The 20,986-nt window shown below is 48.1% G+C and overlaps 1 protein-coding gene across 6 annotated transcripts in view; it reads left to right on the top strand.

Moving 5' to 3' along the window:
• Positions 1–20,986, top strand: part of ATE1 (arginyltransferase 1) — a 115,415-nt gene that overhangs the window by 34,345 nt on the left and 60,084 nt on the right. For all 6 annotated transcript variants that reach the window (XM_004579764.4, XM_058671161.1, XM_004579765.4 and 3 more), the window contains 2 exons: positions 15,269–15,450; positions 17,609–17,708. In XM_004579764.4, coding sequence (XP_004579821.2) covers positions 15,269–15,450; positions 17,609–17,708 — 282 coding nt within the window. The remainder of the gene's footprint in view (positions 1–15,268; positions 15,451–17,608; positions 17,709–20,986) is intronic.

Below are 20,986 nucleotides of genomic sequence, written 5' to 3'. Positions count from 1 at the left end.
AACACACGTGCCTGATGTTGTCCCCCCTTTTTCGCCACTAAGTAAAGTCAATCTTGTCACATCTCTGTTACTCCCTCAGCTGTTCATTTGAGATCCCCCTGTCAATTGTCCACAATTAAAGGGGAACTGGAGAGATTATAGGCAAGGGTAGTCATCGAGGAAACTTCTGTTAATTCCAGAGAGAGACTGTGGACTACGCAGAGCAGAGCCATGAGTGTGGCTCTGGTTGAGCTTGTGTTTTAGGTGCTGCATTTGCTGACTGTGCAAGTCGAAATCTAGTGATAAAGTTGTGAGAAAAATAAGAACTGCAAGACTTTGGAGAATCACGTATCGGTGTAAGGTGTAGCAGAAACACCCAGGATTACTTGGCGAGAAGGCGGAAGCGGTGTGTGTGAAAGTGGAGGCTGCATGTGTGTGAAGGCGGAGGCTGCGTGTGTGAAGGCAGAGGCTGCGTGTGTGAAGGCGGAGGCTGCGTGTGTGAAGGTGGAGGAGGCGTGTGTGAAGGCGGAGGCTGCATGTGTGTGAAGGCGGAGGCTGCGTGTGTGAAGGCGGAGGCTGCATGTGTGTGTGAAGGTGGAGGAGGCGTGTGTGAAGGCGGAGGAGGAGGTGTGTGTGAAGGTGGAGGCTGCGTGTGTGAAGGTGGAGGAGGTGTGTGTGAAGGTGGAGGCTGCGTGTGTGAAGGCGGAGGCAGTGTGTGAAGGTGGAGGCTGCGTGTGTGAAGGCGGAGGCTGTGTGTGAAGGTGGAGGCTGCGTGTGTGAAGGTGGAGGAGACGTGTGTGAAGGCGGAGGAGGTGTGTGTGAAGGCAGAGGCTGTGTTCGGAATGAGCCTGGATGCTGGCATCCATCGTCCCTGAGCCACCACCCCCTGCCTAGGACGCTGGCCAAGTCACTGTTGTTGTGCAGTAATCCTTTTTACTTTACGGATGGGGCAAGCGTGAATGGGAATAGTTAGAAGCTGTGATGTTTAATGCTGGTGGTCCTGGGTATTCTTCTTTTGGGTTGCACTTTTTTTTTTTAAGATTTATTTTTACTGGAAAGGCAGATTTGTGGAGAGAAAGAGAGAGAGACCTTCCATCTGCTGGCTTGGGCTGCACGTCTAGACTTGCTCCTTGCGTCTCGCCTGTCTTTCCCTCTGTGTCTGGTGTCCATCTCTCCATGTCCGTGCTGGCCGTGTCCTGCTCTGGGTCAGCCTCGGTTGCTGCACCCTCTGTGAGACGGTCTTTGATCTCTCCAGAACACTGCCAGTCCCTGTCCTGCGTCTCCCACACCGCTTGTTATGTGGCGTGGCCTGGCCTGGCACATTGCACACTGTAGGTGAAGCTGCCCAGACCAGAGCGCCTGGTGCCAGCCTGACCCAGTCCGTCATGGGAGCCACTGCTGCAGAAGTACTGGTCATGCACGTGTCATCTCATCCTTCTGTGCTGCTGGTTTCTAATCTAAAAATGGAGATAATGATACCTAACGACTATTGAGGTGGAATGATTTGTGGCAGACATGAATCTCAATGCCTGACACATAGAATTTTGAAGAAGAGTTAGTTATAAGGGAAAAACTAAACTATAAGAAACTTGCAGATGATATGAGTCTAAGAATCTTTTGCTTTCCCCCAAGATTTATTTATTTATTTATTTATTCGAAAGGCAGGTGGACATTCCGAAAGAGAGAGATTGATTGATTTCTGTCCAGCGGTTCGTTTCCCAGTGTCCGCGTTGGCTGCCTCAGGCTGGGTTCGGATCGGCCTGCAGGGAGGGGCTTCGGGTCTGCTCCAGGGCTTCCAGGGCTCAGGGGCTTGGGCCATCTTGTGCTGGTTTTCCAGACACATTAGCAAGAAGCTGGATGAGAAGTGAAGCAGCTGGGACTTGAACCAGTGCCTGCATGGGATGTTGGCCCTGCACAACAGTTAAATGTGCTGTGCCACGGTGCCAGTCTCTGTAACTTGCTCTTTGGTTAAGGAAGTGTGTTCTGTCCACAGCAGTACTGGGAAATATCACAGAGTAAAGTTCTGTGTATGTAAGCACGCTTTGAACTGAAGTTGGCGTCCTTTTATGTTGTGATATAGCATACACTCATGAGCTCCAAGTTCATGGCTGCAGGCCAGGCCTGCCAGGTTTGTCATGATCATTTGACCTTTTCTTACTGCTGAGCCAGAAAATATAATTTGGGAAAAGTGTGACAAAAAGATTATTATATTTAATAAAATGGTCTTTTATAATTAAAACATCCTGGTGCTGTTTGACTTCTGAGGGGAGCTGTGTCCTGATGCAGTCTGATTGAAACATCAGAAATGAGGAATGGGTTTAACTGCAGTCAGGCTCAGCAGCAGCGTAGCCTGCCGCACCTGCTGTCTCCCGGGGTGCTGGCGAATGGCACTGAGTGCCGCCGAACCTCGCTGTGGGGCTCTTGGTTGACTTTCCATTCTGGGTGTAGACAGGTCGCCGGTAGTGGATACTGTGACATAGCAAAGATTTGTTTAATGAATGAATGAAGAAGTTAATGAGCAAGTTGGTGGGACTGAGGCTTGGGGCCTGTCCCAACTCCACCCACTTTGAACCAAATATATTGATTTTAAATACCTTTCACCATTCTGGTTTGTATAGTGTATTACACTGAGAATATAGTGTAAAAGCTTTGTCTTTGGTAAAAAGTTGTAGAGTAAGTGTGGTGATCAAAGTTAAGTGATAATTTCTGTTACTTTTTGTCTAACTTAATATCACTTAATAATTTGGAGTTAAGTAATTACCTTGGCTAAGTTGATGCTCTTTGCTATTCTAATAGACACAGGGGGAGGAAGGTGCATTGAAATCGAAGGTGAATGTTGCCATTTTCCTTGATGCTTTTCGGTTGCTGTCTTTCTTGCTGGGAGTGTCTTGGGGCCCGCTGCCTGGCGGACCGCGCCTCTCCGGAGGCTCCGGGCTGTGTCCCGACCACCCGAGAGCCAAATGTAGAGCAGGCAGAGGGTTCCCCAACTCTCAGTGTTTCATTTCCACAGGAAGCTTATGGCTTGGTGGGAGAAGGAAAATTACAAATAGGGTCAGTAGCCAACACCTTTTCTAATTTGAATAAAAGAAAAGTAATTCTGGTGGAGACAGTAAAATACATGAGACTTGCAGTTGAAATTAAACTACTATGAATGAATCATGTTCCTTTGTTGTAAGTCCTGAACAGTTAACTGCCACATGAATCTAATGAAATTGTCAGGTTATAGTAATTACATCAGTAATTTGATACGTTGCATTTGAATGGACCATGTGTGGGGAATCGTGGCTCCCCTCTGTGGGGCTGACCCTTTTACATTCCTGTAAGCTGAAGACTAATAGAGCTCATTAAGCTTTATGGGAAAAGAGCTTTTATCACCTCGTCAAGCTGGGCCACGCTGTTCCATTCTACTCCTCGTGTCCTGGGCTCTAGCTGCTGCTGTGCCCTCCCCTGCTAGGTTTACATCGGACCTCTGCCTTAAAGACGTTTTTATTGACATTTCCAAGTCTGAATTACATTCTGTGTGGCACCACTTACAGATGTCTTCAATTAAGTGGAGGTAAATAAGAGGGATTATATATCCGAGGCCACAGGATTCTTGAAATTCTCTGCAGAGTCCTGTTTTGCCAGCCAGTCCAGCAGGGGGCAGTCTCAGCCTCCCTCCTGGGGGAGGAGAGCTGGAGCAGAGTTGAACCAAGCGTGGGCTCTGGTGTCCTCTTCAGGTCCCTCCTTCCGCTTCTTTGAGTTGAAATCTTTGGTATTCATCATTAGGGTAGTGACCTATTGAGAAGTTAGCGCCTGTACTGTTCAGGTTCTGAGCTTGGTATCTCTTACATTAATCTTGGTTAGGTTGCTGCAGACTTAGCCTCCCAGCACTGAAGAAGCTGGGGAGGAGGCAAGGGAGCGCTACTACAATGCTTATCTTGTGTGATGTAATCATATTGATGTTGGAGTAAGTCACAGACCCACACGGCGAGCTCCAGAGCAGAGAGCCCAGCCTGGCTGTTGGGAGGAGGTGTCCTGGACGTTGTAGGCTGCTGGGTAGCATCTCTGGTCTCTGCCCTCACCCCCGTGCCCCACAAGTTGGCACAGAGTGTGCCCGATCTTTGCCAGGCGTCTACAATTGGCTAAATGACTCCCAGTAGAAAACCACAGGCTACCCTAGAGCAGCCTTTGTTGATAAAAATGACAAGTACAGGTTAGGGGCCACTAGTGAAGATCAAATGCAACAGTAAAATGTTTTAAGTCCGATAAGAGGCATACCAAAAAAGGAAAAGTGGGTAAAATCCAGGTAGAATAAATATAAAACCATAACTTAAACCATTTAGATTTTTACGTTAATGGTAGATGGGCCCAGTGCTATGTGCAGTAGGCTAAGCTTCAACCTGCGGTGCTGGCATAAGGGGGGTACTGCTTCAAGTGCCGGTTGCTCCACTTTTGATCCATCTCCCTGCTTACTGCCTGGAAACACAGAGGAGAGTGGCTCCAGTTCTTGGACCCCTGCACCCACGTGGGAGTCCAAGGAGACTTCAGGGCCGTGGTAGGAACAGAAGCTCTGCTGTGTGGAGCCATTCTGTGTTTTGTTATTCAGAACAATAGCCGGTGCTCATACTTGGCTATGGAGAGCTGTCTAGGACCTGAACTTAAAGTTTCAAATTAAACTTTTAAAATTTTAGTTGAATTCAGATAATTTTCACACCAGGATAGATGTCAGTACGGAGACTTACAATCCTCTAAACAACACACCATGTGAAATGTGACCCGCCGAGTAACAGCCCTTTAAAATGCATGAGATAAAATTGATACAACTGAAGGGAGAATACTCAAAGTTACAGTTGAGGTTAAGCCTGTAAGATCACTTACTTAGTAACTTTTAGAACATCGAGACCAGTAGGAGTAATGTCATTAGAGTATTTGACCACCACTTGACGTCTGGGAAATGCTGTAACAGAGAATGTTTACCAGGACAGATTATTCTGGACTGTCAACAGATCTCAGCCCTTTGCAAGGGATGGAAGCCATCTCTCTTCAAAATGAGATTTAGCAGCAGCAACAAACCAAGCTCTTCCGAAGGGGGTCTTGAAAAGAGCTCATGGAGTGCATGTTGGGAAGGAAAAAGTGCGTGGACTTAAAAGGTTTTGCACCACCTTCTTTAACTCTCCCACGCAGTGTTGGAAGTAACTTTGTGACTCAGTAATAACACCACAATCTCGCTGAGAGCACTCGTCACAGCGGGTGGAGCGGCGGGCGTTTGCTGCGGGCCCCAGCGGTAGCCCCTGGCAGTGGGTCGGGTGAGTCTGCGGCCTGTCCTGCCTCTTCCAGCTTCCTCGGGAAGCCCCAGGAGGCGGCCCGTGTGGCTCCCGCGCTGAGAGCTGGGACACGGGACGCCACCAAGCTTCTGGCTTTGGCTTGACCCAGGTGTGGGTGTTGCAGTCCTCTGGGGAGTAAGCCAATGGAAGAACTCTGTTTCTTGGCATATCTAGTGAATGAAAAAATAAGTAGTCAGAAGACTTGATTATGCATTTATCCAAAGAGGACATACATGTGACACATGAGCGCATGAAAATGCTTGGTATCCATCAGGACAGTGCAAATTGGAGTCCAACCGTGAAGCCACTGAAGGGGCAGGATGGAGCCAGTACACACGTGCTGGCAACGCGGCAAAGCGGGTTAGCCTCCTGCCTTGATGGTGGCAAAGCAGATAGCTGCAGTCTGACAGCTTCCAAAAAATATTAAATATAAACTTGCTATTTGATCCGGACATTTGTACTACTAGGAGTGTAGTACTACATGTGAAATGAACATTGACACTGAAACACAGGTTTCTGCATGAATGTCATAGCAGCATTAATTAAAATGGTCAAAAGCTGGTACGAACTTATATTGCCCTCAGGTGGTAAATGGTTGAACAAAAAACATTGTCTATGCAATGGGATACTACTCCGAAATAAAAAGGACTAAACTGCCAACACTTGTTGCAGACAAATGAAGCTTAGGCATTATACTGGTGAACTAAGCCAGATACAGGAGAGTCCGTGTTCTGTGTGAGAAAATAGATCAGCAGCCGCCTGGGCTTGGGGTCCCGCACACAGGCTGCAGCGACTGCCTGGGCTCAGGGTCACACACACAGGCTGCCTGGGCTGCCTGGGCTCGGGGTCCCGCACACAGGCTGCCTGGGCTGCCTGGGCTTGGGGTCCCGCACACAGGCTGCCTGGGCCTGGGCTGCCTGGGCTGCCTGGGCTCAGGGTCCCGCACACAGGCTGCCTGGGCCTGGGCTGCCTGGGCTCAGGGTCCCGCACACAGGCTGCCTGGGCTGCCTGGGCTTGGGGTCACACACACAGGCTGCAGCCTGGGCTGCCTGGGCTCGGGGTCCCACACAGGCTGCCTGGGCTCGGGGTCCCGCACACAGGCTGCAGCGGCTGCCTGGGCTCGGGGTCCCGCACACAGGCTGCCTGGGCTTGGGGGTCATACACACAGGCTGCAGCCTGGGCTGCCTGGGCTCGGGGTCCTGCACACAGGCTGCCTGGGCTTGGGGTCCCACACACAGGCTGCCTGGGCTGCCTGGGCTTGGGGTCCCGCACACAGGCTGCCTGGGCTGCCTGGGCTCGGGGTCCGGCACACAGGCTGCCTGGGCTCGGGGTCCGGCACACAGGCTGCCTGGGCTCGGGGTCCCGCACACAGGCTGCCTGGGCTCGGGGTCCCGCACACAGGCTGCCTGGGCTCGGGGTCCCGCACACAGGCTGCCTAGGCTGCTGGGCTGCCTGGGCTCGGGGTCCCACACACAGGCTGCCTGGGCTCGGGTTCCCGCACACAGGCTGCCTGGGCTCGGGGTCCCGCACACAGGCTGCAGCGGCTGCCTGGGCTCGGGTTCCCGCACACAGGCTGCCTGGGCTCGGGGTCCGGCAGCCTCAGGGAACTAGGGCAGCACCAGGTGGTGGGGATAGGGTCGTAGTTCTGCTGATTTTCTGAAGGTCCTAGAAGCCTGTATTTTTTTTTTTTTAAAGATTTATTCATTTTATTACAGCCAGATATACACAGAGGAGGAGAGACAGAGAGGAAGATCTTCCGTCTGATGTTTCACTCCCCAAGTGAGCCGCAACGGGCCGATGCGCGCCGATCCGAAGCCGGGAACCAGGAACCTCTTCCGGGTCTCCCACGCGGGTGCAGTGTCCCAAGGCATTGGGCCATCCTCAACTGCTTTCCCAGGCCACAAGCAGGGAGCTGGATGGGAAGTGGAGCTGCCGGGATTAGAACCGGCGCCCATATGGGATCCCGGGACTTTCAAGGCGAGGACTTTAGCCGCTAGGCCACGCCTCCGGGCCCAGCCTGTATTTAAAATGAAGACATTTTATGATACATAAAGTATATCTCAGTAAAGCCACATGAAAAAGTATATCATTTAAATTTGTTTCAGAATGCTGTAGTAAAGGTCTGACTCAATTGATGTCCTGGATATGGTATCCTTGTTCCTAGTATGAGCGTAGGACACAGTCTTGGTATTTAGCAAGATAGTTCTGTGTGTTGAGCTATAAGTGCTGTTACTAATCATGTTGGCTATTTAATACATACTCAGCATTAAATAATGCCAGTGTTAATAACTTGATAGTTCATGAAACTGTCTTTCCAAGCTTGTTCCCGAGCCGAGAAGTGCTCGTCCTCTGACCTGGAGCACTGCGATCGCCTGGGAGAGGGTGTGTGTAGTTGCTTGTGTTTGCCTGAGTCGCAGGTGCCAGGGGTGGGCATTTCATGCTCGTCTTTGTAGCTGGATAGTATTCATTGTGCCATGAGGATGAAACTGAATGACCCTGACAGTCTAGCTCACAGCTCGAGTCTGCCAGAATGTGAAACGCCGCTGCTTGCTGTGGTTGTAGAAGTACAAGGATCTCCCTGCTGGCCAGAATTTGGAAGAAGGAATGGCTCCTGCCCACCCCTGGGTCCTGTAGAGATGAGATGAGCTTACAGAGGCAGCCGTGGAGAAGGAGGTGAGCTAGAAGTAGGGTTGTCAGGCTGGCTCTGGGAGTTCGGACAGTTTCCATCGGGAGGCTGCTGAGCGTCATGTGTGGTGAGAGACGTGGAAATGAGCCTGGACAGAAGGTTGCCCTTTGAGTTAGCAGAGACTTCTGTCTGCTTGCTGGCTTCAAACTTAGGAGACCCAGCTTTGCTTAAAGAGGCAGGACCACTGAGAACAAACTGAGGGAGGCTGCATGGCCTCAGAATGGTGACAGTCTGTCATTGGCACAGAACGGGAAGAAATAGAAAGCTAGGGCCCGGTGCAGTAGCCTAGCAGCTAAAGTCCTCACAGTGCACTCAGTGGGATTACATACAGGCACAGGTTCTAATCACAGCAGCCCCACTTCCCATCCAGCTCCCTGCTTGTGGCCTGGGAAAGCAGTCGAGGACAGCCCAAAGCCTTGGGACCCTGCATCTGCGTGGGAGACCTAGAGGATGCTCCTGACTCCTAGCTTCAGATCGGCTCAGCTCTGACCACTTGAGGAGTGAATCAATGGATGGAGGATATTCCTCTCTCTCTCCTTCTCTCTGTATATCTGCCCTTCCAGTAAAAAAAAAAATACATCTTTAGAAAGAAAGAAATGGAAAGCTAGAATGTCCCTTGGCACGTGGCTGTCAGGTTCAGACTGAGGCCAGTGCTCTGGGGTCAGAGCAGAGCTGTCACTTGGAGTTCTGGGGGAGAATCTCTTGGCATCGCATGGCTGTGCCCCCTTGGCTTAGTCGGGGCTCCTGGGTGATGCTGAGGAGAGCGGGGCTGCCAGCAAGGCCCGTGGCAGAGCAAGAGTTGTTCAGGTCACTGGGCTTGCTCTGCTTGCCCGTTTTCTCCGGGATTGTGGGGGCGCTCAGTGAATGTTGCATACGTGGAGGAGTCAACTTCCATGTCACTGTGGAGTTGAAGCAACTGTAGCTTGAATCCTGAGCCAGGTGGACTCGTTTCCCTGGAGACTGCCCTCAGTTGGTGACCTCGCCGAGGTCCCCCTGGAGAGGGAAGGACGGCACACATGGATTAGGAAACCAGACTGAAGAGGTTCCGTGAGTTTCCCTGTCGAAGCTTGTCTCGCGAGGAATGTGGCTTAGTTTAGGCATCCGAAAACCCAGGTCCTTTCCAGGTGTCTTCTCTTCTTGTCTTCTCTTAGCAAGTGGTGATCCTCCTCATTACTGAGGGACCTTTCAGCTGTGTTGGAAGCCAAGGTCATCTGCCTAGACGGTTTCCATTGCCCCATTAGATGTGCATGAATGGTTCAGAGAGAGTTTGAGTAGTAGATCCTGGGGTGGACTAGTTCCCTTAGGGACGTGCTTATGTGGTGTCGGCGCTCACTGAGTTCTCAGTCGGTGTGGAAACTGGGATGTGTTTCTCCCACCAGAAAGCTTGAAAACGCGTGTGTCTGGAGTTGAACTGGCATTACATCAAGGCTCACATAGGGACAGTCAGGGACTTCCGAGGTGCGTGTTACGGAGCTCGGTGAATGCGGACTGCTCTGTAGAACAGAGAAGTTAGTGATTCTGTTTTCTCTTTGAGTCATTTTGTGCTGCATTGCCAGAAGTCTGTTTAAAACTTAGGATTTAAGACAAAAGGAAATGTTAGTGAGCCAAGGGAAATCATAGCCACTTTTTCTATCTGTAATATACTGTCCTCCCTCAAGTTTTATCTTTGATATGAATGTTCATTCATATTGTGAACAAGCTGCCACTTCAGAATAGTCACATATTTTCCTTAAGAGTAAGTCTTTTTTTAAGAAAACATCTGTTTTTACTATTTGAGAAGCAGGACTGCAGCTGGAGATGGGGAGAGGTCTTGCGTCCACTGGACAGGCCTGAAGCCAGGCGCCTCTTTAGGATCTCACCCTCACGGGAGCAGAGGCCCGAGGCCTGGCTCCCTCTCCACCAGCAGGGAGCCGGCTCAGAAGTGGAGCAGCCAGGACTTGGGCTGATTATTTTTTTTCTTCCTTAAGCCATTTTGATTTATGCAAAGTTTCAGCTTGGTTCGGTTGGATTTGGATTCTTAGAAATGTTTTTGAATTTAGTTTCTGAATTTGGAGAATTTTTAAATTTATTCCTACTTATTCATAAATCAGTTTTGCAGAGCCTTATGTACGAACGATGATGGTGCAATTTACTAATATCCTCTCAAAGTAGTAAGATGCTCTGCCCACCATGAATTATACATGCCCAAACGCAGAGAGAACTCTTCAGCTCCACAACTTCAGCCTCGGGTCAGAAGAAAACAGCAGGTGCCCGTTCGCATCTCGGAGACAGCTGGCCTTAGTCAGCTGCATCTGCAGGTGTCACGTGGCAGAGGGCTCCCTCGTTCATCCAGCACGGTGGGCTTAGTGCCCTGGTCAGGAGCTGAGCACAGGCTCACACACCCAGAGAAAGGGAGAAAGGGCGGAGTGGCTGGAGGAGCTCTGCTGCTGCGTGCGGAGCTCTTTGAGAACAAGGACATGACAAGCCACAGAAGGCAGGCCGAGTGAAGTGTTCCTCATGCTTGTTTTTTTCCACTAAGCGAGTCCACTTGAGCTCCCCTGGAGATTCCGCCAGAATTTTTAAATGTAGTTTTCAAAAGGGTAAAATCATGACTTTTCATGCAAATAGAGTACGAACACATGTCAAGTTTTCTTTGACTGATTACTTAATGCAAAACCTTCCACACATTGACAGGCACAAAAACCATTTGAGACTATAGAGACATTGATACAGCTAACAGTTCTATAAAATGAGATACATGAGGGTCAAACATAGTAGCCTAGTGGCTAAAGTCTTCACCTTGCATGCGTTGGGATCCCGTATGGGCGCTGTTTTGTGTCCCAGCTGCTCCACTTTTACAGCTCCCTGCTCATGCCTGGGAAAGCAGTTGAGGATGGGTCAAAGCCTTGGGACCCTGCACCTGAATGGGAGACCCAGAAGAAGCTCCTGGCTCCTGACTTTGGGTTGGCTTAGCTCCAGCTGTTGCTGCCACTTGGAAAGTGAATCAGCAGATGGAAGATTTTTGTCTCTCCTCTTTGTAAATCTGACTTTCTAATAAAAATAAATCTTAGAGAGAGATGAGATGAGATTGCTAGGTAGATAAAACAACAGATTATGTTAGAGTGCTGTAAACTGTAACCTTTGGGTTGATTCATCCGCCCTGGATACAAGTCTTCAGGCTGGCCTCTGCCTCTGCAGAGCTGTAAAGTCACGCAGTCAGTGAAAAAGCAAGCCGAGGACTGCGCTGAGCGAGCACCCAGCGCCAGAGGCTGAGGCTTGGCAGCTTCCTGGGCTTTGTTTGTTACAGTCTAATACCCACTCTTAAAGCTGAGACCTTTTGGGAACTGATGGGGTCCTGAGGGCCTGCCCTTCTGAATGGGGTTTGTGCCGCTAAAGGAGGATTTGAAGGGAGCCTTCAGCCTCCCCTGCCTGACCCTAATCTGTGAGCATGAGAGAGCACCGTCCATGAGGCCCTGGCTGACCACACCTGCTGTGCCTTGCTCTCGGACCTCCCAGGCTGCAGCCCGAGGGCCTTCCCTTGCTACTGCGTGCACCGGACAGATGAAGACACTAGTAATTGCTTTCAGTAATCACTAGTAATTATTCAACCAAAAGATTTATTTATTTTTATTCAAAGAAAGATTCTGTGGAGAGAGAAGGAGAGACAGACAGAGGAGTCTTCCATCTGCTGGTTTATTCCCCAAGTGGTCACAACTGCCAGAAATGGGCTGATCCAAGCTGAGAGCGAGGAATTTCCTCCCAGTCTCCTATGTGGGTACCGGGGCCAAAGGCCTTGGGCCATCCTCTGTTGCTGCCCCAAGCCACTAGCAGAGAGCTGGATCCGAGTGTGAGCAGCTGGGTGTGAAGGACGCACACGTGGGATGCCGGCTCGAGCAGGCAGAGGGTTGGGGCCACTGTGCTGGCCCCTCAACCTTGTTTATTAAAACCAATCATAACATTAACACATGTTGATGTAAAAATATGATTGGAGAAAGGAGTAAGAATCTCTTGTGATAATTGGATGTGTTTCCTCATCTTTAATATATTATCTGGATTTTTGGAATCAGCTGCATTTATATTTTTATTTTTTTAATTGAATTTATTTATTTTATTATTTTATGGTACAATTTCATAGACTCTGGAATATCACTTCCCAAACCCCATCCCTCTCTGGCATCCCCTCTATCATTACAATACTATAGTCCTTCATAAGCAATCATAAGTCCATCATTCTGCTACTTAAGTGTATCCTGACATTGTAGGTATGGACAATGGCAGAGGGACCAGCATCCTATTATCAAGATACATTTTTAACAGTTTTATTGGGAGTCCATCTTCGATTTAGAAGTAGAGATGCATACTGCACTGTATCTTCACATCTGGGTATGATAGTCTATTACACAGTTATTATACATCCCCTTAAATGAAAAGCCATTAAACAAGTTAACAACTGGAGGAAAAGAAAGGAAAATTTGTGGGGCTCAGGGGCAAAGAGGTCACTAAGTCAACAAGATAGCAACTAATAGTCAAGGTCACTGGGTTCCATGTGGTGAGCAAGATGGCTGCCAAGGACAGAGCCCTGGGTGAGAGCCAGGGCAGGGGTCGAGTCATTTCAAAGAAAGACAGACTGGCAAGGGCCATTTGGCTCACCTACCCCGGCCTAGGGGAGGTGCCTTCCACAGTTGTGCTCCTAGTAATTGGCTCCTAGTTTTTTCCCCTCCTGGAATTCTGGGATTCCTGGTCTGAGGCTATTCACTCCCCTATATAAGAAAGTGAATTTCCCAAATAAACCAGAACTGCTCAGACAGAACCCCTGTTCCTCTGTTTGTTTCTCGCACACCGGGAGGCTGGATGGCGGGCAGCAGGCTCACCCCCTACGGCAACGGGGTACTAGAGGAGTCTGTGGGGGAGACCCTGCAAAAATTAACAGCAACATCAAGTTAAGTAGCTGCTGGATGACCAATGTGTTGCTAAAGAAATGAAAAATAAAATCAAAAACTTTCCTGAAGCAAACAATGCTACTGTGTGACCCATGAGTCAGTGAAGAAATTAAGGAAAAAAAAAAAACTCCTTTGAATAAATAAAGCCAAAATATCAGACCCACTGAGATATAGCACAAACAATATTGAAAGGGCTGCTAGATCTTGTATTTTACATGAAGATTGCCTTATGTCAGCATTTATTGTTTTGAAAGATTTATTTTATTTTTACGGATATAATCAGATTTACAGAGACAAAGAGAGAGGAAGATCTCCCATCCACTGGTTCATTCCCCAAATGGCCACAACAGCTGGAGCTGAGCCCGATCTGAAGCCAGGAGCCAAGAGCTTCTTCTGGATCTCCCACGCAGGTGCAGAGTCCCAAGGCTTTAGGCTATCCTGGACTGCTTTCCCAGGCCTCAAGCAGGGAGCTAGCTTGGATGGGAAGTGGAGCTAGCTAGTGGGGACACAAGCTCCATATGGGATCCCAGTGCTTGCAAGGGGAGGACTTAGCCACTGAGCCATGGCTCCAGTGCCTGCATTGGTTTTTAAATCACCAGTTATAAATTGTGTGATGCACTAACCATGAATATTACCATTTACAATTTCCACATTAAATTTATTCTTTATTTTTATAGACTGATTTTGGGTTTTCAAGTTTGGGTTTTGATGTTTTTGAGAAATCCTGTAGGTTTTGGTGCTACAAAGGCTTGGCACTCCTTTGTGAAATGCATCCATGCCTTGGTGCAGTTGCATGAAACTTAATCAAATGAAAAACAGTTGCAGGGCTGAGTTATTAAAACAATGCAGACTTTTTGTCAAGTGTTGAAATAATTGCATTTGAGAGCCTGTATTAATTGTTTACCAAAAATTTAGGCCCTTGTCTAAGTATAGATTTCAGTATACGGTTTGGGAGAAGAGTTTGTGGCCTGAGGACTTGGGTTCTGTTGCTCTGAAGCCTCACAGACTCACTCTTCTCTCTGAATCCCCTGTCAGGTCGCCCCAGATGCTGCCCTGACACCTGGGAGGGAATTCCACCTCCTTGGTGTTCTGTTGAGCCTTTAAGATGTCCGTTACAGGTATAACTGGGGTACGCGGAGGCAGGTGGTGAGAAGACAGGTAGAGGTGCCTTAGCAGAGTCGGTTGTGCACCCCCGTGGGAGCAGTGTGCTGGGAGGGAGAAGACGCTTGCACACAGAGGCAGCCCGTCCGCACAGTGCCTCTGGTGCTGCTGCCGTGTGCCTCATTAATCGCAGGGCAGGCCATCCTTCCACACCGTCCTCAGCGGCGTTTCTTCTGTGTAGCTTAGAAGTGAACTTATGTTATTTTCTTTTATCCTGTTATCCACTAAATCCCTGAAATGGCAGAACTTCTGAAAAATAACTTGGCTAATTAGCTCTGACATTTCTAAAACTGCAAACTTTCAGACGCTGGAGATAAGCTATTAAACTTTGCCAATTGTGACACTGCTTGCTTATATGGAAATTAAAGATAGTTTAAATGACTGCTGTTAAAAGACCCACAGGTGTAATTTTCAGACCGAGTCTTTTAGGCTGTGCTTGTGCAATCCCTTAAAATGGAAAGTGGAAGCTTTGCTGCACAATGTGAACAGCTAGTCTCTCAGAGCCACCTTTGAGGTGAGCAGCCTGTGTGAACAGCGCAGAGCTTGGAACTTCTGCAAGTGTAGTTGTTGTGTTGCTCAAACAACACGCACTGGAGGTAGGGCTCAAATTCACGTCTTTCAGTTATCCGTCTCAAATCCAGTCTGAAGCCAGGAGCCTCCTCTGGGTTTCCTACTTGGGTGCTGCAGGGTCCCAAGGACTTGGGGCATCCTCCATTGCCTTCCCGGGCTGGAGGGAAGCTGGATGGGAAGTGGTGCATCCAGGATATGAACCGGTGCCCACATTGGATGTCAGCACTCGAAGGTGAGGGATTACCTGTTTGAGCCTCTGTGCTGGCCCCACAAGCAACATCTTAAATGGCTGTGCCGAAGGCCTGTCCCCATGTGATGTCCTAAGAAGTTCTTGCATCAGTGCTGGAGGGTGAATCAACAGGTGGAAGATCTGTCTCTCCCTCTCTGTAACTCTTTCCAAATAAAGCAGTCTTTAAAAAGATAAATAAATTGAGAAGGTCTTAAGTTGATTTCTCTGTTTCTTTTGTTTGGTTAAGAATAAAATGTTTTGCACAGGGAAGGCCTAGCATAGGGAAGACCATAGCAGTAAGACAATGATTTAGGACTTGCAGCCTGAGTAGAATAAAAGCACAGTAGATTAATACTTACGGGCTTCCACAGAAAGAAGTGTTCAGTCTGGTCATGTGTGTGTGTCTGCTCGTTCCTAGGCAGAGATCGCCGCTGGTGGACCCGAGTGCGGGTATGGCTCCTTCCACCAGCAGTACTGGCTGGACGGCAAGATCATTGCCGTGGGCGTGATCGACATCCTTCCCTCCTGTGTCTCGTCCGTGTACTTGTACTATGACCCCGACTACTCCTTCCTGTCCCTGGGTGTCTACTCGGCGCTAAGGTAAGATGGCTGCTATGATTCTATTTCAGTATGTGACAGTACTCATCCGATTTGGCAGTATGTTGCAATGATGTGTTGCTCTCAGTCTGTTAGTTACATACTGTCCTGTAGAAGTACAAGTGTCCCTTGGTAAATCTCTAACTTAAGATTTCCAAGTACCCTGGGTTGTAGCAAATAATCGTATTCATAAAATGCTTTTGTTGTTTAGCTTGTACATTTATTTAAGCTGCCAGTAGAACTATTTATGTCCCTGAGTGTTGTAGTGTTTATATTCTTGTCATTTCTTTCATGCATATTTTTCACCGTTGATTAAGTTAATGTGGTAGGAATAAATGGAAGTATGTGTCTGCTAGAAGAAATAGGACAAATCAACATCATTTAATCTTAGGGGCACGTTCTGAGAACTGTGTAGGTGATTTCACAGTGTGATCATCAGAAAGTATACTTGGGCGTGATTTGATTAATGCAAAGAATGGCTCAGCTGGGGCTGAGTGGCTAAGCTGCTGGTGGGCACACCCACATCCCGCAGGAGGTGTCTGGGTTCGAATCCTGACTCTGCCCCCAGTCTCAGCTTCCCTCTGACACATACTCTGGGGGGAGGCCCTCAGCTGACGGCCCCGACAGAGTTTTAAGTTCTGTGAGAACCTAGTTCTGTCCAGCCCCTAGTTGTTGAAAACATTTGGTGAGGGCGCCAGCAGTTGGAAGATCTCTTTCTGCTTTTCAAACAACATTAATTTAGAAGTTTAGAAAGATTGCTTTTAACAGTCTGTGGGGGGCCCAGCAACGTGGCCTAGCGGCTAAACTCCTCGCCTTGAAAGCCCCAGGATCCCATATGGGCGCCGGTTCTAATCCCGGCAGCTCCACTTCCCATCCAGCTCCCTGCTTGTGGCCTGGGAAGGCAGTTGAGGATGGCCCAATGCATTGGGACACTGCACCTGCGTGGGAGACCCGGAGGAGGTTCCTGGTTCCCGGCTTCGGATCGGCACAGCACCGACCGTTGCGGCTCACTTGGGGAGTGAATCATCGGACGGAAGATCTTCCTCTCTGTCTCTCCTCCTCTGTGTATATCTGGCTGTAATAAAATGAATAAATCTTTAAAAAAAAAAAAAACAGTCTGTGGGGACTGTGGAGAAGCAAAGACAGAGAAAAATCAGTTGGGAGGCTACCCTGTGTCTAGGGAATCATACTGTGTTCTGAACCGGACTGTCTGGCAAGGGCTTTGGACCTGAAGGACTTGCTGGGGGATTAGGCGTGAGAGTGAGAATAAAAGCAGCAAGGTTGACTCCCAGGTTTGGGCCTGGCCAGACCAGGTGAGAGTCCGCTGTGGCTGGGAACCGTGTTGGAATGAGATGGTCTCAGGGTTGACTTACTCTGCCTGAATTTAAAAATATGTGAAGTGTAAAGATTAATTTTTAGGGTAACAAACGTTGAGAAGTTCAAATCTGAGTGGAGAAAAATGCGTGGATTAATCAGTTTTGAAATACATTTGTTTTTCTGCATTTCAAACATTCATTGCTAATGCAAGGGGAGAAAGGGGGAAGCCAGCCTTCAGGAAGCAACCCGAAAGCAAGACAGCCTCTTCCTGCTCGCAGACCATGGTGTCCAATGCACCCGTTCAGCTGGGCAAGTAGGATGAAGTGTGCCAGGATTTACCCACGGACAAGTTAAAACCACTTTGCACATAGATGTGGGCAGTCAGTATGCTGGCAGAGAAGTGGTAGCAGATGACGGGGTTGCCCTCCAGCTGTCAGGACAGCGCATGTCGGCGTCCCATCTAGGGACGCAAAGGAGCTGCACGCCAGGGCTCACAGCAGCATCCTTGTTCCTTGGCGTGCTTGACTTGAGTTTGTGAGATCTGTTGTAAAACCCAGACGCTCTGAGAACTCATGGGCCTAGTGAATAGTAAGAAGGCCCTTTTGGATCTGGTTAATTCTAAGCGGTTTGAATTTCAGAGCAGTGTGAAACCTGGAGTCAGGTACATTTTCTCACCGAACTGGGCTTTGATTTATTGGTGTCTCTTCAGTAAAAATATTATGGTGTTTTGGATTTGGATGTTTTGGTGGTTTGATACGGGACTGTATAAACATTTGCCATCCCATGGCCTGTGTGTGGCCGTGGGGACTGGCCTCAGCTGTGCCTCTGTGTGCTCTTTCGGCAGAGAGATGGCTCTCACCAGGAAACTGCATGAGAAGACGGCCCAGCTCAGCTATTACTACATGGGCTTCTACATCCATTCCTGCCCCAAGATGAAGTATAAGGTAACATTGGTTTCCACAGTGTCTGTTTTCACTATGTGAAAATATTTACATTGAACTGTGGTTATGCAACAAGGTGGAGGAATCCACCATGGTGGGAGGGTTTGGGGAGGGGTGGAGAGAATCCAAGTACCTATGAAACTGTGTCACATAATACAATGTAATTAATGAATTAAAAATAATAAATAATTAAAAAAAATATTTACAGCTGTTTTTACCGTGTGGCAATTTGGAAGGAAGGTTGCGTGGGCTAACAGGGAAGTCTCTGCCACCTATAACCTCTCCTTTGTAGTCTGTTGTATTGTGAGTCTTAAGCAGATTTCAGAATTACCCTTTTCAAGAAAGGTTGTATGACTCTCCAGAGCGAACCTCTGTTGTCAAAGTGTTGGCTGTACAAAGGGGCAGGCAGTGTCCCCCTACCCAGTCCCTCCACAGGTACGTAGAGTCACTTACAGCGTGTGCTCCAGGCAATGGCTGGGGCTATTCTGAAGTGGCCGAGAGGGAGCTGCGAAAGAGGAAGGATATGTAACCCAAGCAGAGGCTGAAGAAAAATGGGGGCAGTGGTGTGAGTGAGGAGGGGCTGGTGAGGCAGGTGTAACCCAAGACCACGTGGGGTGTGCAGGCAGGTCAGGGGCACTCGGGCTGTTGGGAATCAGTGGCTTCAGGAAAAAACACTGAGAATAAAAGATAGAAGGACGTTCATGTGTGCATGATGGCTTAAATAAGAATTATAGGAAGCTAAATTCATGAGTATACATGAGCCACAGTATAAACAGTTATTCACACATTGTATTCATCTATTGCTGCACCCGAGTGCCACCTCCACCCCCTTTTGAGTAGTTTGGGACAAATTGAGGATATAATTTTATGTAAAGATAAGGACATTTGCAAAACAACTGTAGTTTCACCTCCATACCTAAAAGAACTAAAATCCCAATATCCCAGACCTAGCTTATGCTTATGTTTCTCTAATTTTTGTAAATTTTTTACAGTTACTTTGTTTAATTTAGGACCTAAACTAGGTTGATAAGTTATTTTGAGTTGACATGTCTCAGAAATCTTGAATTCACAAATCTCCCCTCCTCACCACCCTTGTTTGCAGAGGAATAACCCAAAGAACTTGGCTATTGGACTAACTGTGAAATTCATCATGGTTGCAAATTCTCAAGGTTAAGGCTGCGTGGCTGGGGAAGTGATGGTTCCATCGTCAGAGAGGAGGCTTCTGAAGGTCGAATTGGTTCTGTAGGAGAGTGAGAATACAGTCCCTTGGTGGTTTTGTGTTGATAGTTCAGAAAGTGTGACATTTGAGAGGTCTTTTAGTTTTTTTTTGAATTACCATCCCCAAGTGATCACATAGCTTCATGAGAGTTGGCAAATCTTGGTAAAAATCTAGAAGTCATCACAGATCATCAAAACTTCAGTAGTGTACGTTCCTAGCATTGGTGAAAGGTTTTTTTATCTTATATTTAAATGTGCTTTTTAGACAGATACCTACTAAACTTAGTTGTCTTCAGAAATTTCCTTTATGCCATTGTTATTAATTGATTTGATAGATGTGTATTCTACGCACAAGTAAGGGCACGCTCAAATTTCATTTTGCCCTAAAATACGTACTTGGTACTATTTTGACTAGCATTTTCTTTTCCTAGCTCATTTTTTGTAATTTAGTACAGATCTAAATTAAATTCTAAGTGACTTCAAGATATAAAGCTCAAATATGCAGGCTTTTTAGTGTTCAATACTCAGGGAACACTTTGGGGCAGTTGTACGGCCCAGCTGGCAGGCGCTGCCTGGCACTGTAGCTGGCTTTGAGTCCTGTTTCTGCACACTGGGACGCGGCTGATGGGGGCTCAAGTGTTGGGGTTTCTGCCACCCATGCGGGAAACTTGGTTGAGCTCCTGGCTCCTGGGTTTTCCTGGCCAGGACCTTCTGTTGTGTACGCATTTAGGAAATGAGCCATCAGGTGGAAGAGCTATCTCAACCTCTGGCTCCCTTTAACAAACCTGAAAAACAAAGGAAGCTGCCTACCCTACCTAATCTTTGTGGATGTGGTACTTGGACTGTTGTAACCAGTCGCCTCACTTGGCCAGTCCACTGTCACTGCAGTGCTTCCAACAGTTTTTTGCCTAAGCTAAGGTCTGAATTGCTGTCTGGATTGGCCTGTTTCATATTTGTTTGCTTTTCCTTAGTGGCAGTGTTGACTGTAGCTTCATCGTCACTTCATCTGCATGGAGACATTTACATCACACCTTTGCTAACTCTGGTCCAGGCAAAGTATTTTATATAGTGACTTCCTTGATAGAGTTCTGCTTGGAAATTGTCATCAGCCCATATGTAGTTAAGGACTTTCAAAGGCTCTCTGTGCCTTGTAGCCTGGCTTAGTCATACCCAACCATAATGCAGCTAAACTGTGGCTTCTGGGGGTTGTTCTGTTAATTCTATCTGCATGAGAGGGAGCCCCATGCTCGCTTGGCCCGCCTTCATCCATAAGTTAACAACTGCACTGCTATTGGAAATAACATTAGTAAACGTCCTGGAATGGCCGTTCTAGTGGAGAACCAGTGATGCGGGGATAAGGCTCCGTGACGTGGACTCTGGTCCGAGTGGGGGCCTGTCGGGGTGAATGTGTAGGCTAAGGTTGGAGCGACAAATCCACTAGTGGCAGGTTTTAGAATGAGACCTGGGAAAGCAGACCGCTCCCCCCCTTTTTTCCTTTTTCAGGATTTGTTTGCTTTATTTCAATGAGTTAACAGAGAATCTCTGTCTCTCACACACACACATATAAAGTATCTCCATCTTCTGGTTCGCTCCACAGATTGCTGCAGCAGCGAGGGATGAACCAGGCCAAAGCCAGGCACTTCTTCCAGGTCTCCCATGTAGGTGGCACATGGATGTGCCAGAATATGATGTAAAGGCCATGATTCCATGATGGGTATTCCATGGTATTTACACATACTCCAGTAGAAGGGACATGGTAACCTAGGTGTGTGTAACAAGTTAAGCCTGGCACCATGGCTCAGTGGCCAAGGTCCTCACCTCACATGCACTGGGATCCCATATTGGTGCTAGTTAGTGTCCCAGCAGCTCCACTTCCCATCCAGCTCCCTGCTTGTAGCCAGGGAAAGCAGTGGAGGTCAGCCCAAAGCCTTTGGACTCTGAACCCATGTGGGAGAAATACAGTTAGTATTTTTTTTTTAAGATTTGTTTATTTTTAAGCTGGAAAGTCAAATCCACAGAGAGAAGTAGAGACAGAGATCCTCTGTCCACTGGTTCACTCCCCT

This window comes from Ochotona princeps, chromosome 13 (assembly GCF_030435755.1).
Source record: "Ochotona princeps isolate mOchPri1 chromosome 13, mOchPri1.hap1, whole genome shotgun sequence".
NCBI classification, from domain to species: domain Eukaryota; kingdom Metazoa; phylum Chordata; class Mammalia; order Lagomorpha; family Ochotonidae; genus Ochotona; species Ochotona princeps.
The sequence above is the reverse complement of the archived record's forward strand: the minus strand, read 5'-3'. Positions and strand labels throughout refer to the sequence as shown.